At 45.1% G+C, this 14,931-nt stretch overlaps 1 protein-coding gene across 7 annotated transcripts in view; it reads left to right on the top strand.

Annotated features, from left to right (window-relative positions):
• MTMR14 (myotubularin related protein 14) overlaps positions 1–14,931 on the top strand; it is a 56,532-nt gene that overhangs the window by 13,126 nt on the left and 28,475 nt on the right. For 6 of the 7 annotated variants that reach the window (XM_003785461.3, XM_003785460.3, XM_023510668.1 and 3 more), the window contains exons 3-7: positions 1,566–1,674; positions 8,660–8,735; positions 9,062–9,122; positions 10,644–10,766; positions 12,209–12,282. In XM_003785461.3, coding sequence (XP_003785509.1) covers positions 1,566–1,674; positions 8,660–8,735; positions 9,062–9,122; positions 10,644–10,766; positions 12,209–12,282 — 443 coding nt within the window. The remainder of the gene's footprint in view (positions 1–1,565; positions 1,675–8,659; positions 8,736–9,061; positions 9,123–10,643; positions 10,767–12,208; positions 12,283–14,931) is intronic. The other variant, XM_023510667.1, reaches the window with a different exon arrangement.

The raw sequence follows: 14,931 nt of genomic DNA, 5'->3' as shown, positions 1-14,931 counted from the left end.
GGCGCCTTAGCCGGTTGAGCTATAGGCGCCGAGCCTACAGTTTGGTTTTTTAAGAGACAGAGTCTCACTTTATGGCCCTCAGTAGAGTGCTGTGGTGCCACAGCTCACAGCAACCTCCAACTCCTGGGCTTAGGTGATTCACCTGCCTCAGTCTTCTCAGTATCTAGGACTACAGGCGCCCTCCACAACGTCTGGCTATTTTTTTGTTGCAATTTGGCCAGTGCCGGGTTCAAACCTACCACCCTCGGTATATGGGGCTGGTGCCCTACTCACTGAGCCACAAGTGCTGCCCCAAATAGACCCTTACTTTAGGGAAGCATAACTTGATAGAGTTTTCTTTTTTTTTTTTTTGCAGTTTTTGGCAGAGGCTGGGTTTGAACTTGCCACCTCCAGCATATGGGGCTGGCGCCCTACTCCTTTGAGCCACAGGCGCCGCCCAGACAGGGTTTTCTTTTTTGAGACAGAGTCTCACTGTGTTGCTCAGACTAGAGTGCCGTGGCATCAGCCTAGCTCACAGCAACCACAAACTCCCAGATTCAAGTGATCCTCTTGACTCAGCCTCCTGAGTAGCTGGGACTACAGGCTGCCACAAAGCCTGGCTAATTTTTCTGTTTTAGTAGAGATAGGGTTGGGTTCTTGCTCTTGCTCTTGCTCTTGCTCAGGCTGGGTGCTCGGGCTCATTTCTAAACCTGACTCTCATGTGTTAACAGTTCCCTCATCAAACCTGGTGCATTAACTACTGTGCTTCCCAATGACACCGGTAGCTGTGTACCTCCTCTGTCCCAGTATTCCCTGCCCTGTTGGCTGTTTTCTTTTCTTTTTTTTTGAGACAGAGCCTCAGGTTGTCACCCTGGGTAGAGTGCTGTGGCATCATAGCTCACAGCAACCTCCAACCCTTGGGCTCAAGCGATTCTTCTGCCTCCACCTCCCAACTAGTTGGGACTATAGGTGCCTGCCACAACACCTGGCTATTTTTTGTTTGCAGCCATCATTGTTGTTTGGCAGGCCTGGGCTGGATTCAAACCCGCCAGCTTAGGTGTATGTGGCTGGTGCCTTAACCACTTGAGCCACAGGTAACAAGCCATGGCTGTTTGGATTGTTAAAGAGGGTTGGAATGTTGAGATATCAGAAACTTAGAACCATGTGGACCATGAACCTTCAGTTTATCCTACCCCCTAAAAGATCGTAAAAATGGCCCTATTATTTCCAAAAGGTCCCTAGAGGGCCAGGTCTTTTCCTGGGAGACCTGGCCACTCAAAGTTGTATATATTTCTGAATTTTATATCTTATGTCTTTAATTTTGTTACCTTTTTCTCTATCTTAAATGCTCAGAAATCAGGGTAACATAAGTTTTAATAACTGTAATTAGCACTTTTTCCATTTTCTTAAAAATTTAGGATATCAGCGATTTAGAATTTAAGAATTATCACATTTATTAAGTTTCAAATGAGTATTCTTCCACATGTGTAGAGGATACCTAGAATGGGGTCTGTATGAATAAGCACAAATACACAAAATGCCTGCTTAGAAATCAGCCTGACCTGCTTCTTTTGCCTGTGTTTTAGGTTTGAAAGCACTGTGCAGGTGAGCAAGTTGCAAGATCTCATCAACCGCAGCAAGATGGCCAGGTGCAGAGGACGGTTTGTCTGCCCCGTCATCCTGTTCAAGGGCAAGGTAAGGCCCACACCATAGCCTCACACTCTAAACGCTCTTAAGTAACTGACTTAATGCAAAGTGTAAGGTCTTTTTTTCTCAATATTTACCAGACATAGGGTAGGTGGATACTGGGTACCTGGTGCTGTGAGAAGCAGACCAATTTGATTGAAGGATGATTGTAGGTAAAGAAGAGATGGTCACACCGGTGTGCCAGAATACCTGTGTTCTGGAATTGGAGTGCCTGGATTCACATCTTGGCTCTATTACTTCTTGCTTGTGCAAGGCTTCAGTTTCCTCATCTATAAAATAAGGATAATAATCATACCTATTTCCATGGTCTCTGGAGCAAATCAAGTAAGCTCTTTCAATTTCTTCTTTCAGTTATATAATTCACCAAGTAATCACTGAGTGTGTATTTTACACCAGGCACTGCTTTAGGTCTTGAGATACATTAGTGTGCCAAGCACAAAAACATAAGGTCCATGTGGATAGGGACAAAAATCTTTACCCTTGTGGAGCTTATACAGAGGGTGCCAAGAAAATGTACACACATTTTAAGAAAGGGAAATCTGTATAAAAATTATACTATTCAAGTCATCTTTGACTTCTGCAGTTACAAGAAGTACTCAAATGTGACTTATATATATCTTTTGTTATCAGTATATATTGAGTATTACAATTTCAGTGTAGTCTTTTCCTTAAAATGTGTACATCTTTTTGGCACCTTTTGTATTTACAGAAACTATTTTTTTGTTTGTTTTATTGGTTTGTTTTTTTTTTTTTTTTTTTGAGACAGAGTCTCACTCAGTTGCCCTGGGGTTGAGTGTCATGGCATCTTAGCTCAAGGCAACCTCAAACTGTTGAGCTCAAGCCATCCTCTTGTCTCAGCCTTCCAATTATATAGTTACACCTACAGGCATCCGCCACAATGCCTCACTAGTGTTTTTTTCTATTTTTCTATTTGTAGAGATTGAGGAGTCTCAGTTGCTCAGGCAGTCCTTCTTAAGCCTTCCAGAGTACTAGGATTACAGGCGTGAGTCACTGTGCCCACTTTTTTTAGTGTAAAGGATGTTCCCATTTCATTGAAGATGAAATAAAGGTTCAAAGTGGTTAAATAACTTCCCCAAGTTTATTTTAATAAATTAAAAGCTCTGAGATTTGAACCTGTCTGTACAGTAATTTAGGGTTGCATAGTGTGGTATCGGAGGAACTCACAAAAGATGGCAGTGGTATGAACTGACAGACCAAACACCACAAGAGAGTGGGACATGGCTTGAGAGTTCTGGAGGACAAAGGATGCTAATTGACAGGAAGGGGAGGAGGGTGTTCCACCCAGGTGCTGCAGCATTGGAAAAGGCATGGAGATAGGAACAAGAAACAGCCAGGAGGCTTCCCTGACTGGGGAGCAGGGTATGTGTCAGGGCAGAGGGTAGAGGATGAAGGAAGCTGAACATCAGCCAAGACATTCGTGTTTGCCGTGGTGATTTTTCATCAGGGAAACAAAGAATACAAGTAGCATTTTGGAGAAAATTGATACAGGAGGAGTGAACTGAAGGACAGAGAGCCTGGAGGAGGGGAGGGGAGCAGGGATGCAATCCCACCTTTAGCAGATATCTGAGTGCTTCAGTGGGGGAGGGCACGGCAGAGGGAGGCAAGTCGGAGTGTCTCGGTCCCTGGTGTGCCCTTCTTTTGTGAAGTTGAGAGAAGGGCAATGGGGAACGGGGAAGTAAGAAAGGAGACTCTGCCAAAGGCATATTTGACAGATCAGTTTTAGGAGAAAGTATGTGTGGAAGTTAGATCTCATAAAATGAACTTCTTAAGGCTGATTGATACCACTCTGGAAAGTTTTCACATTCCTAGAAGTTAATAGAGTTCTAGTTTAAGCACAATGTTTGTCACTAGAAGTTGCATTGGAAATACTTAAACCAATATCTCCCAAAGTGTGTTCCATGGAATAGCTGTTTAAGTATACATTTTTGAAAAGCATTCCCTGTCAAGTAAGAATGAGAAATACTGCATATTCCAATTTGTAAAATACATTGAATGCTGTGCACAGTGGCTCATGGCTGTAATCCTAGCACTCTTGGAGGCCGAGGCAGGAGGATGCCTTGAGGCCAGCGGTTCAAGACCAGCCTGAGCAAGAATGAGACCCCATCTCTACTAAAAATAGAAAAATTAGCCAGCATGGTAGTACATGCCTATAATCTCAGCTACTTGGGAGACTGAGGCAGGGAGATCACTTGAGCCCAGGAATTTGAGGTTGCTGCAGGCTAGACTGACATGATGGCATTCTACCCAGAACAAAAGCATGAGACTCTGTCTCAAAAAAAAAAGTACATTGATGTGTGTGTGTTGGCATAGCTATTACCCTGAGAAGTCCTATAGCCTAGAGGCCTATGTAGCTTTGTCATGTCTGGTGCTTGTTCTTTGTCTACAGACCGTGCCGAAGGAACTTTGCTCAATGCACTTGGGAAAGGCAGCACTGAACAGCCTGAGATTCTAAGGGCTTAGTCTAATAGGGAAGCTGTTTAGCCGATTTTTAGCTCATACATCCTAGGCTGAGCTAGGAATAAGGAAAGAGCCCTGGGCCACTTGATTGCAAAGGGATCATGAATTGTTTTGAGTTGATGTGAGGTGGCTTTGGCGTTTTGGATGTTCAGGAGAGCTTTGCTGTTACTGTTACCTGCTTTCTTCTCCCTTGTGTCTTCTCATTGAGTCAGGTGACGCCATTTCTTACTGCTGGGCTTTCCTTGGCTCAATCAGTGCTCACTCAGCATCTGCTTGCATATGCTTAATTCTCCTGGTATGTTTAAACGTCTGTCTTTGTCCTCTACTATCCTTCTGGCACCTAGTAGAGTGCCTCTCATGTAAATCCATGCTCAGGAGGAAGGTGCAACTCTGGATAAAGGAAGCAGTGTGCTGGTCCAGTACTGGCTTCTGGATGACAGATAGTCCTTGCACCCAAAGAACTCAAGTACTGAGGAATGCAGACATGTGACCAGTGAGTTGGAGGGACATAATTAGTAAGAGCAGGTGAGGGGCTACTGTTGTGAACTGGGAACCAGCCCTCAGCCAGGGGGCTCACAGCAGACACTTGGGAACTAGTGAGACAATGGCAGTCTTATTACCAATACTGCTTTAGAGGCACCTACCTCTGCCAAGTTGCGGAAGGCAGGAAGGTGTGTTAAAAAATGCTTGGTTCCTGCTTCCTTTAAAACTCAATCCAAGGCCAGGCATGATGGCTCATGTCTGTAATCCTGGCACTCTAGGAGGCTGAGGCAGTGGATTGCTTGAGCTCAGGAGTTTGAGACCAGCCAGAGGAAGAGCGAGACCCCACCTGTACTAAAAATGGAAAAATTCCTCGGGAGGTTGAGGCAAGAGAATCGCCTAAGCCCGAGAGTTTGAGGTTGCTGCAAGCTGTGACGCCATGGCACTTTATCCAGAGCGACATAGTGAGACTCTGTCTCAAAAAAAAAAAATAGAAAGAAAGAAAGAAAAACTAGCCAGGCATTGTGGTGGGTGCCTATAGTCCCAGCTACTCAGGAGGCGGAGGCAGAAGGAGTTTGAGGTTGCTGTGAGCTGTGACACCACGGCATTCTACCCAAGGTAACAGAATGAGACTCTATCTATGAAAAAAAAAAAACCTCAGTCCAATGTGGCCATTGCAGCTGACGTGCTATAATGTTTTATTTTATTTCAATTTAAATTTTAAAAGTGAAACAGTATAAAACTTTTTTGTCAAAAACTTTATTTTGAGACATGACCACATTTCCCACTTAAGACATGCTTTGAATGTAAAATACACATCAGATTTTGAAGCCAGTATAAATGTAAAATGTTTTTTAAAATGATTACATGTTGGCTGGGTGCAGTCGACTCACACTTCCTAGCACTCTGGGAGGGCAAGGCGGATGGATTGCTTGAGCTCAGGAGTTCAAGACCAGCCTGAGCTGGAGGTCCTGTCTCCACTACCAATAGAAAAACTAGCCAGGTATTGTGGTAGGTACCTGTTGTCCCAACTACTCTATTTGATATAATGTTTTAGATACTTAAAGTTAAATTAGATATTGTAAAAAGAATTTTAAATATTAGTTAAAGCGTTGAAGGGTGAGTTGTACTCTCAAACCATTTTCTCTCCCAACACTTGTGTCTGGCTTTTATAGACAAATAAAAATAGACAGTTCATCTTTCTTTTTGTTTTTTCCCTTAAGAGATAGGAAGCAGAGGACAATCACTGTTACTCTTTGTGCCAGAGTCAAAGTTCATGACTAGACTAGCAAATCCTACAGAATGGACTTTCATGGGCTGAATTGGAGGACATTCCTACTTGGGTAATTCAAGAACATTGTCAATCAGGATGTAACTTGAAGTGAGAAACTATGGATTATGGATTGGAGCTTTGAGGCTAAGGAGCAACTGTCAAGGAATGAAGTAGGGTGAGCCCTTCCCCCAGGCATCAGCTTGAGACCCTCCTAGAGTCTAGGACTTGGGGACTCAGCCATGTCACTTATTCTGTGTCTATAGAAGTCTTCTGGGGCCCAGGTCTGGCAGCCTTGATTTACCAAAAAAATAAGGACAATAGAAGGTATTTGGAAGAATTGGGGGTGGTAAGGGGGTCTCAAAGTTCAACAGCTAAAGAGAGACCATGTGGGCTCAGCGCCCATAACAGTGGTTACAGAGCTGACCACATGTACCAAGGGTGGCAGGTTCGAACCCAGCCCGGTCCTGCTAAATCAACAATGACAACTACAACAAAAAAATAGCCAAGTGTTGTGGCAGGCGCCTTTAATCCCAGCTACTTAGGAGGCTGAGGCAAGAGAATTGCTTACGCCCAAGAGTTTGAGGTTGCTGTGAGCTGTGACACCACAGCACTCTACCAAGGGCGACATAGTGAGACTCTGTCTCAAAAAAAAAAAAAAAAAAGAGGCCCATGTATCTGCTTTGAAAAAAGGTTTAACAAAAAATGCAAAGGGAAGTGAGGTCAGGGCCAGAGATTAGATGAATGGAGGCCGGTGGATATGATACATAACTCATTCTTAGGAATCAGACCTCTCCCTTACCATCGGAGTTTTAGGGACCCTCAGCCTTTCCTGCTAAAGCTCTGTTGTTCCTCATTGCTTGACCAATCCCTTTAAAACAAAGGCTCTTTTATTTATGTATTTATTTTTATAGAGATGGGGTCTCTTACTCAGGCTGGTCTTGAACTCCTGACCTCAGGCTATCCACCTGTTTCAGCCTCCCAGAGTACTGGGATTACAGGCATAAGCCACCATGCCTGGTCTAAAGCAAGGGCTCATAAGGGGTTCATCGTTGGACTTGGGAAGAGTCCAAGAGCCCCTAAAAATATACGTAAACTGGGGTTTGAACTAGCCACCTCCCATATACAAGGCCATGCCCTACTCCTTTGAGCCACAGGCGCTGCCCAACTCAGCTCTCAAAGTACTAAACTTCCTTGGCTTGGCACCCGTGGCTCAAGTGGCTAAGGCACCAGGCACATACACCTAAGGTGGGTTCGAATCCAGCCCAGGCCACCAAAACAACAATGATGGCAACTATGTAAACTATGGTGTGTACTTTTTTTCTGGATTCACTTGACAGCTTTCTTCAAATTTCAAAATACTTTTGGACTCAGAGGAAGTTAAGCTAAGCAGGCCTCACTGGGAGTGCATCCTGCTTAAGCCAGCAGGGATGCCAGCCTTAATCCTTCCCCATAGGCTTCTAGGACAAGCTTCTTACAAACCCCAGTGCCAAAAACACCTCACCCTACCCCTGCCCCACGTTCTATCCAGGTTGCTGTTCTGTTGCCTGTCTCAGGGAGAGCCAGTGGCTTTTAGCCACATCCCTTGCCTGTCATACAAAACTGTTTTTCTCCCATTATCTTATAAAGAGAAGCCTTCAGACAGTATTTTGTAGCCTTCCAGAGATCCATCTTATACTGCCAGCTTCTGTGACCCATTCAGAAGCGAGCTTCATCCCCCGTGTTGCCTCACAGCCTCCCCCCTCTTCTCGACTGAGGCTGTGCTCTACTTTGGGCTAGTTTGCTTCCTTGTCACCAGGTATCTCCTCCCATATCCCCCATCTGACTTCTTATCAAGCACAATTTATTTAAATGTGTAGCCTGGGAATTAGATATTGAAGTTCCTGCTGGTTGCCTGGTTTTTAGAATTCTAACTCTTTTTTTTTTTTTTTTTTTGAGACGGAGCCTCAAGCTGTCCCCCTGGGTAGAGTGCCATGGCATTACAGCTCACAGCAACCTCCAATTCCTGGGCTCAAGCGAGTCTCCTGCCTCCGCCTCCCAAGTAGCTGGGACCACAGGCGCCCGCCACAACGCCCGGCTATTTTTTGGTTGCAGCTGTCATTGTTGTTTGGCGGGTCCGGGCTGGGGATTCAAACCCGCCACCTTAGGTGTACGTGGCTGGCGCCTTAGCCGGTTGAGCTATAGGCGCCGAGCCAGAATTCTAACTCTTAAAGTGATCCTTTCAGTCAGGAGGAAAAGAGTAAAGAGACACATAAGCTCAGTTACTGCCCCCCTCAAACAGTTCTTAGTGTCATTAAGTACATAGGGGTTGGAGCCTACCCCTCACTGTAGGGCCTTGCAAGTTACTTAACCTCCCTGTGCCTGCTTTCTTTTGTCTCCTGAATAACAGCAGTAATTCATGCCACTCTCCTTCACGGACATGTGAAAATTCATTGAGAAGATGGCATGGGTTTTTCAATACCATGCCCAACACGTGGCAACACAGGCAACAGCCACCAAATGTTACCTGTTCCAGGTGGTGATGCTGTGCACCTGTTTGGGGAGAAAGACTCCCTTGATTGGGGCTATGGATTAAGTTCTGGGCATCCTCAGACTGACTGTGGTAGCCTTGATGCTTATGAAGCTTTGGAGAGTACTCCTAGACCTATGTTGCTGGCCTGGAAGACTCAGAGGAGTCCCAGGTGTTCTTGAACTGTGCTTGCTTCAGAAAACCATCTGACCCTGAAAATGCTGTTTCTCTCTTAGCACATTTGCAGGTCGGCCACACTGGCTGGATGGGGAGAGCTGTATGGACGCTCTGGCTACAACTATTTTTTCTCAGGTGAATGTTGAGTAGCATGCTCTAATAACAAGAACCCAGTCATAGAGAATAGCTGGCCATGGCCACAGTGGCATAGGGTAGGGGGTCCCAAGTGAGCTGGGTAGAGACTGGGGGCCTTCCATTCCTCGGGAGCCAGGAGACAAGTAGGAGTTCACCTTCAGGATAAAGACAACTACCAAGCCTATGGGGTGTATGGTGTTCCTGGGAGTGGAGCAGATTGGCCCAGCCCATACCTTGGTGCTACAGGGAAGGAGGCTAGGCAGGAAGTCCCTGTGCAGAGCCCCATGCCACTAACCTCAGTACTGACAGACTGATTTCTCTGGCAGGGGGTGCAGATGATGCCTGGGCAGAGGTGGAAGACATCACGGAGGAAGACTGTGCTCTTCGGTCAGTGCTGCGTCTCTGTGGTTAGGGACTTGTTTTGGGGGTGGGGTATCAGGCCAGCGGTGGCCATGTTCATACCGACTATATATTTGTCACGGGTCTCAGTGAGTGGATTGGCTCCTGTATTCGGATCTGCCACATCCATGCCACTGAAATAAAGCTGTTGAAGTCCATCCAGTAGCTTCATCCTAAATACCTAAGTGACTATCTCCATCCTGGCTGTGCATCAGGATCTCAGAGAGACGGTCCGAGCTAGGGCCCAGACACTATACCTGTTTTAAAGCCCCACAGAATTTTCAGTATGCAGTAAGGGTGCCAATTACCAACCTGCCAAATCTCACATAGCATGGCTAGTACTGAGGTACAGGGCAAGGGCTGCAGTCCCCACCTAGGAGACATGTCCTCTATCTGGAAGACACACCTGGAGACAAGAGGTTCCACAGCTGCATGATTGGTGCCATAATGAGGGCTTGGTACAGAGCAGTAGTTTGAGCCCCTATAAAGGGAGGAAATGAGCCTGTTCACACTCTTCCTATCCTCTTTGCAAATGTTTTTAGAAAACAGTACTGCAGGCTATTTTGGATAAGCTCCTTTGCATGGTATGTACCACATGGAAAGTCTTTAACCGGTGTCAAGCATCTCTGGAATGTACACAAGCACCCTAGTAAGATCAGCTTCTCAAATCATGGCTCTGTGCATGGAGGGATATCTGGCTATGCCTGAGTTCTGCCTGTTAGCTCTGAAAGCAGCGGCTCTGGCTTGTGCTCAAGAATGTTTGGCTCTTCCCCCAAGATCAGGAGACTTAGACCTCAGCCAGGTCCACTCTGCAGCATACACTGTTCTTGGTGAGGAGACTGCTGGGGCAACAAAGCAGTGGGCTTTTTTTTTTTTTTTTTTAAGTGATAGTTACTTTCTACTTCTGTTGGTATCTGTATGGCTGATCAAGAGGCAGCCTAAGGATTAGAAAAAATTTATCTTTCTCCATGTGCTTCATTGGCCTGCTAGGTAGAGGGAATTCACCTGCTAGTATTTCACACTCAGTTGATGAAATCATTCTAAAAGTTCTTATCTGTACAGCAATTTCAATCTGTTACATTATGAGTAAATCTTGTGGCTAAAAACAGTCATAAATGGGGGAGAAGGAAGGGGTGGGGGAGATTAACTCTAATGGAAGCTCAAAGATTCTATCAGCTGCCAGTTGGCTGCCTTTTAGAACTCTGAGATTATCTTGAGTTTTCTGGTTTAATATCAAGCAGTGCTTTCCCATTTCCAACTGGTGACTGTTCTTTGAAATCCTCCAAGAGATTGGGGTAATCTCTTAGAAAGTCACCTTTCCTGCACCCTTTCTGGAGTTATTTGGCTTGTGTATATCCCCTGACTACCTCCCTGTCTCCCCCAGCTTCTGTAGGAGAGAAGCCCAAGTTTTCACTGGTGACATCCATACTTACCTAAATGAGCTCACTGCTGCCAAACTCCTCTCAGCAAATATTCTGTGTAACTTCTCCCTCTGGCTTTTTATTTCAGAAGTGGTGACACACATCTTTTTGATAAGGTCAGAGGTTATGATATCAGGCTGCTTCGGTACCTGTCAGTTAAATACATCTGTGACCTGATGGTGGAAAACAAGAAGGTGAAGTTTGGCATGAAGTAAGTATGGGACACCCACCAATACTGGGTTGGGGTAGTGGGCTGGCCTCCTGCCTAGGGCTTTTTGTGCATCCTCTTGCTGTCCTTCAGACAGCCCTGCAGGGCAAGTAGTGGTTTCCCTATTGTATAGAACTGAAGCACAGAGAGATGAAGGAACCTGCTCAAAGTTGAATGCTAAGTGACAGAGAAGCCAGCCACGAGTCTCTAACCAGTGCTATACTGCCTCCTCTTCAACATCCACTTTTTTTTTTTTTTTTGGAGATAGTTTCATTATGTCGCCCTCGGTAGAGTTCCATGGCGTCACAACTCACTGCAGCCTCCAACTCTTGGGCTTACGCGATTCTCTGCTTCGGCCTCCCAAGTAGCTGGGAATACAGGCACCTGCCACAACACCTGGCTGTTTTTTTGTTGCAGTTGTTTAGCTGGCGTGGGCCGGGTTCGAACCTGCCACCCTTGGTATATGTGGCTGGTGCCATAACTACTGTGTTACAGGCACCAAGCCATAGAATCTCTTTTAAAATGAAACAAAAAAATCAAATTAAATTTTATTTCAGTGACTGCTATTACATAAACATACACATATGGACCAAATTTTCATATAATAAGGCAAACCTTTAAAAAATGGAACCTGGGTTAGAGGAGTGAAATTAATTATAGGAGCTTTTTCCAAATTTTTATTTATTATTGTTTAATCACTTTTCTGAAAGTCAAAGTGTACGTATTTGCAGATACCTGCATGTTTCCTTACACCTTTCTCACTTTGTCAGAATAGTCCCAGTGTTTCTTCTCAGATGTTGATTGTCACTGTATTTTTTTGAGGCAGTCTTACTCTATTGCCCAAGCTAGAGTGCCATGGCATCATAGCTTACAGCAACCTCAGTTCTTAGGTTGCCTGCCACAATACCTGGCTTGTTTTTTTTCTATTTTTAGTAGAGATGGGGTCTCACTCTTAGGCTGGTCTCAAATTCCTAATTTCAAGTAATCCACCCTCCTTAGTCTCCCAGAGTGCTAGAATTACAGCTGTGAGCCACTGTGCCTGGCCTGTCACCTTATTTAGAAGTGGCCGTGATAGCTATAAGAGAAATCAGTAGAGCAGAGAGTTCCCCCAAAGGATCGTGTTATTTGGTTCTCGTCTCACTCTGTTCCTGGAACAGAGTGCCTGCACTGTGCATTTTGGAAGGTGGAAGGTGGTTCTGCCCCTTCACATTCCAGTTGAGGTTAGCTGCAATACTATAGGGAGAATGACCTCTCTTGCTTGATACATTGGAGTGGGGGACAGAGAAGTTTTTGTTCATAATTGCTCAAAGTAGTTACTGGTAAAGGGAATCACTTTTGGGAAAATAGTTTTTTAGCAGAAGGCTCATTTTAAGATATTATAGTACTGATTTGGGGAATGGGGTATGTGTCATGACACAGTAACACCTTATATCCCTGTCTTACAGTGTAACCTCCTCCGAGAAGGTGGACAAAGCCCAGCGCTATGCAGACTTCACTCTCCTTTCCATCCCGTATCCAGGTAGGGAGCTCTTTTCTAGTCGGGTGACAGGCTTGCTAGACATAGGGGGATTCGGGGGTCATGAGCAAGTCCTTTCTACTTAAGCACGTTGGTGCCCAGAAAGCTTTCCAGGAGGGGCTTTGGCGTAGTGTCCTGGAAGGGGCTTTCCCTCAAGAGGCCGGGGGATTGAGTCCTGGCACTGGTACTCACTAGCCACAGCCTGAGCTAGTTGCTTCAACTCTGCATGCTTCCGTTGTCCTCAGGTGACAGTTAAAACTTGGAAAGATTTATTTAGATCAGGATTTTGTGGTGAAGATTGAATCAAGTATACCACAATGCTGTGTGCATGAAAGTACCACAGATTGTAAAATTACATTATTAGTACTGCATCAGCAGCCACACGCACTGTTCTTGCCTGAGTAGATGTCAGTCTTGGTGATGTCAATCTTGGTGTCGAGTTATTTGTGGAAACCACCCCTGACACGGCTGTTCTGGTGATAGAAGGAACACATAATTGCCCTGTCCCCAGTAACTGGATAGTGGCCACACCGTGTTGTAAAGCACTTTGTTTGGTGTCCACAAAACAGCATTTGTCTCTGACAGAATTGTGTGCAACCTGTGGGTCATGACCCACAGGAACTGTATAAAAGGGCCGTGGCATTAGAAAGGTTGAGAACCACTGCCCTGAAGAGTGTCAGTCTAGTTTGTAACATTCAAGCTTTCTGGCAATACCTGCCTCTTCAACAAGGGAAACTAAGAAGCCCTAACATCAGTGCAAGACTTGGTGAACAGACAACAGGGGAAGTGCACTTTCTCCTTGAAACCTCTGTTCTCTTTCTCAGCACCAGCATCTACCTACAATCTCGTGTTGGGTCCCATCTCCTCAGTCTTAGAGCCAGGCAGGCTCAACTGGTGCCTTGCAAGGGGAGTGTCCTCAGCAGATGCCAGCCAGTGGTTGTCAAACTCCAACCCCTGATAACCTGGCCCTTTGACAGGGGTTTTTGTTTTTGTAGAAACAGAAACTCTCACTTTATCACCCTCAGTAAAGTGCCATGGTGTCACACAGCTCACAGCAACCTCTAACTCCTGGGCTTAGGCAATTCTACTGCCTAAGCCTCTCAAGTAGCTGAGACTACAGGTGCCCGCCACAATGCCTGGCTATTTTTTTGTTGCAGTTTGGCTGGGGCCAGGTTCAAACCCACCACCTTTGGTATATGGGGCTGGCGCCCTACCCACTGAGCCACAGGCACCACCTTCTCTTTTTCTTTCTTGTTTTTGAGACAGAGCCTCAAGCTATCACTCTGAGTAGAGTGCCATGGCGTCACAACTCACAACAACCTCAAACTCCTGGGCTTAAGTGATTCTGTTGCCTCAGTCTCCTGAATAGCTGGAACTACAGTACAGGCAACTGCCACAATGCCTGGCTATTTTTTGGTTGTAGTTGTCATTGTTTGGCACACCCAGGCCAGATTTGAACCCACCACCTCTGGTGTATGTGGCTAGTGCCTTAGCTGCTTCAGCTATAGGCACCATCTCACCTGAGTCTCTCTTGACTCTTCTCTGCCAATACAGTGTTAGGTGCCATTCAGAACTGTGTGTGAATCCCAGTGCTGGCTCTGTGTGCATTTAAACAGGTCCCACAAGCCTCTGAGCATCAGTTTTATCCTTCATAAAATGAGGATAACAGTGCTCATTTCACAGTAAAGTGCCAGACCTGTCTGTAACAGGTGCCTTGCAAGCAACAGGCCTCATGGTGAGTAGATGGGAAGAAAGGCTCAGGGAACCTCCTCTCCCTAAAAGTAACTTTAGGCTGATGCAGATTATGTTGATTATGCAGTAGGCTTCGCAGCATCACACTCAACGGTGTAACAGAAATATCCTATCCAAGGGTGTCCACACTGAAGCCATTGGGTAGTTCTACAGCTGGTTTGCAGACTCAGCTTCCAACTCTCAAGAGATGCTTCAGGGATTCCACAGACCAAACTACTCTCTGCTGAGCTAAAGGTTTGCACTGCCTGAGGAACCAGACATTACTTTCTTTGTCTAAATTTAGGTTCCAAGTAGGACTTCTTTGGGAAAAAAATAGTTTTGCTGGGAGTATAAATACCACTGCTCCAAAAAAGTAGTGCAGTGTCCTTTCTGCTGTAGTTTGGCAACTAATTATAAGACTCTGAAAATGTTAATACCCTTTAACCTATTTTTCTGATTATCTATCATCAAGCCATAGTTCAGCCTAGGAGCTGAAGATGTTCATCATAATGTCTCTTTGTAATACAAAACAGGAAATTTTTTTACTAATCACAATAATAAGTGCATGGTGTTATGTCTGTCAATAGAATGAAGTATTACACAGTCATAGAAAAATAGAAAATGCACAAACTTTTCACATGGAAAAAGTCACAGAGCTTAAGATAAGCAGGGGACATAATTATATAGTGTGCTCTCAACTGTATAAGGAAAAGATACTTAGAAGAAAGGGTTAGCAAGAAATATGCCAAAATGATGAGATCTGTCTGGATTTTTTCCTCCCTTTTCCCAAAAGTTCTGTTCTTCATCTGATGGGTGTGTGTGTGTTGGGGCAGGGTAAGAGAGATCAATAAAATTAAAAAGGGAGCAGGAAGCACTTTAAAGCTTTACATATATGCCTGTATTACTTTTTTTTTTTTTTTT

The sequence above is a fragment of the Otolemur garnettii genome, unplaced genomic scaffold (genome assembly GCF_000181295.1).
Source record: "Otolemur garnettii isolate 467f Iridium unplaced genomic scaffold, OtoGar3 scaffold00015, whole genome shotgun sequence".
Taxonomy (NCBI): domain Eukaryota; kingdom Metazoa; phylum Chordata; class Mammalia; order Primates; family Galagidae; genus Otolemur; species Otolemur garnettii.
Note: the sequence above shows the minus strand (reverse complement) of the source record. Positions and strands in the feature narration are given on the sequence as shown.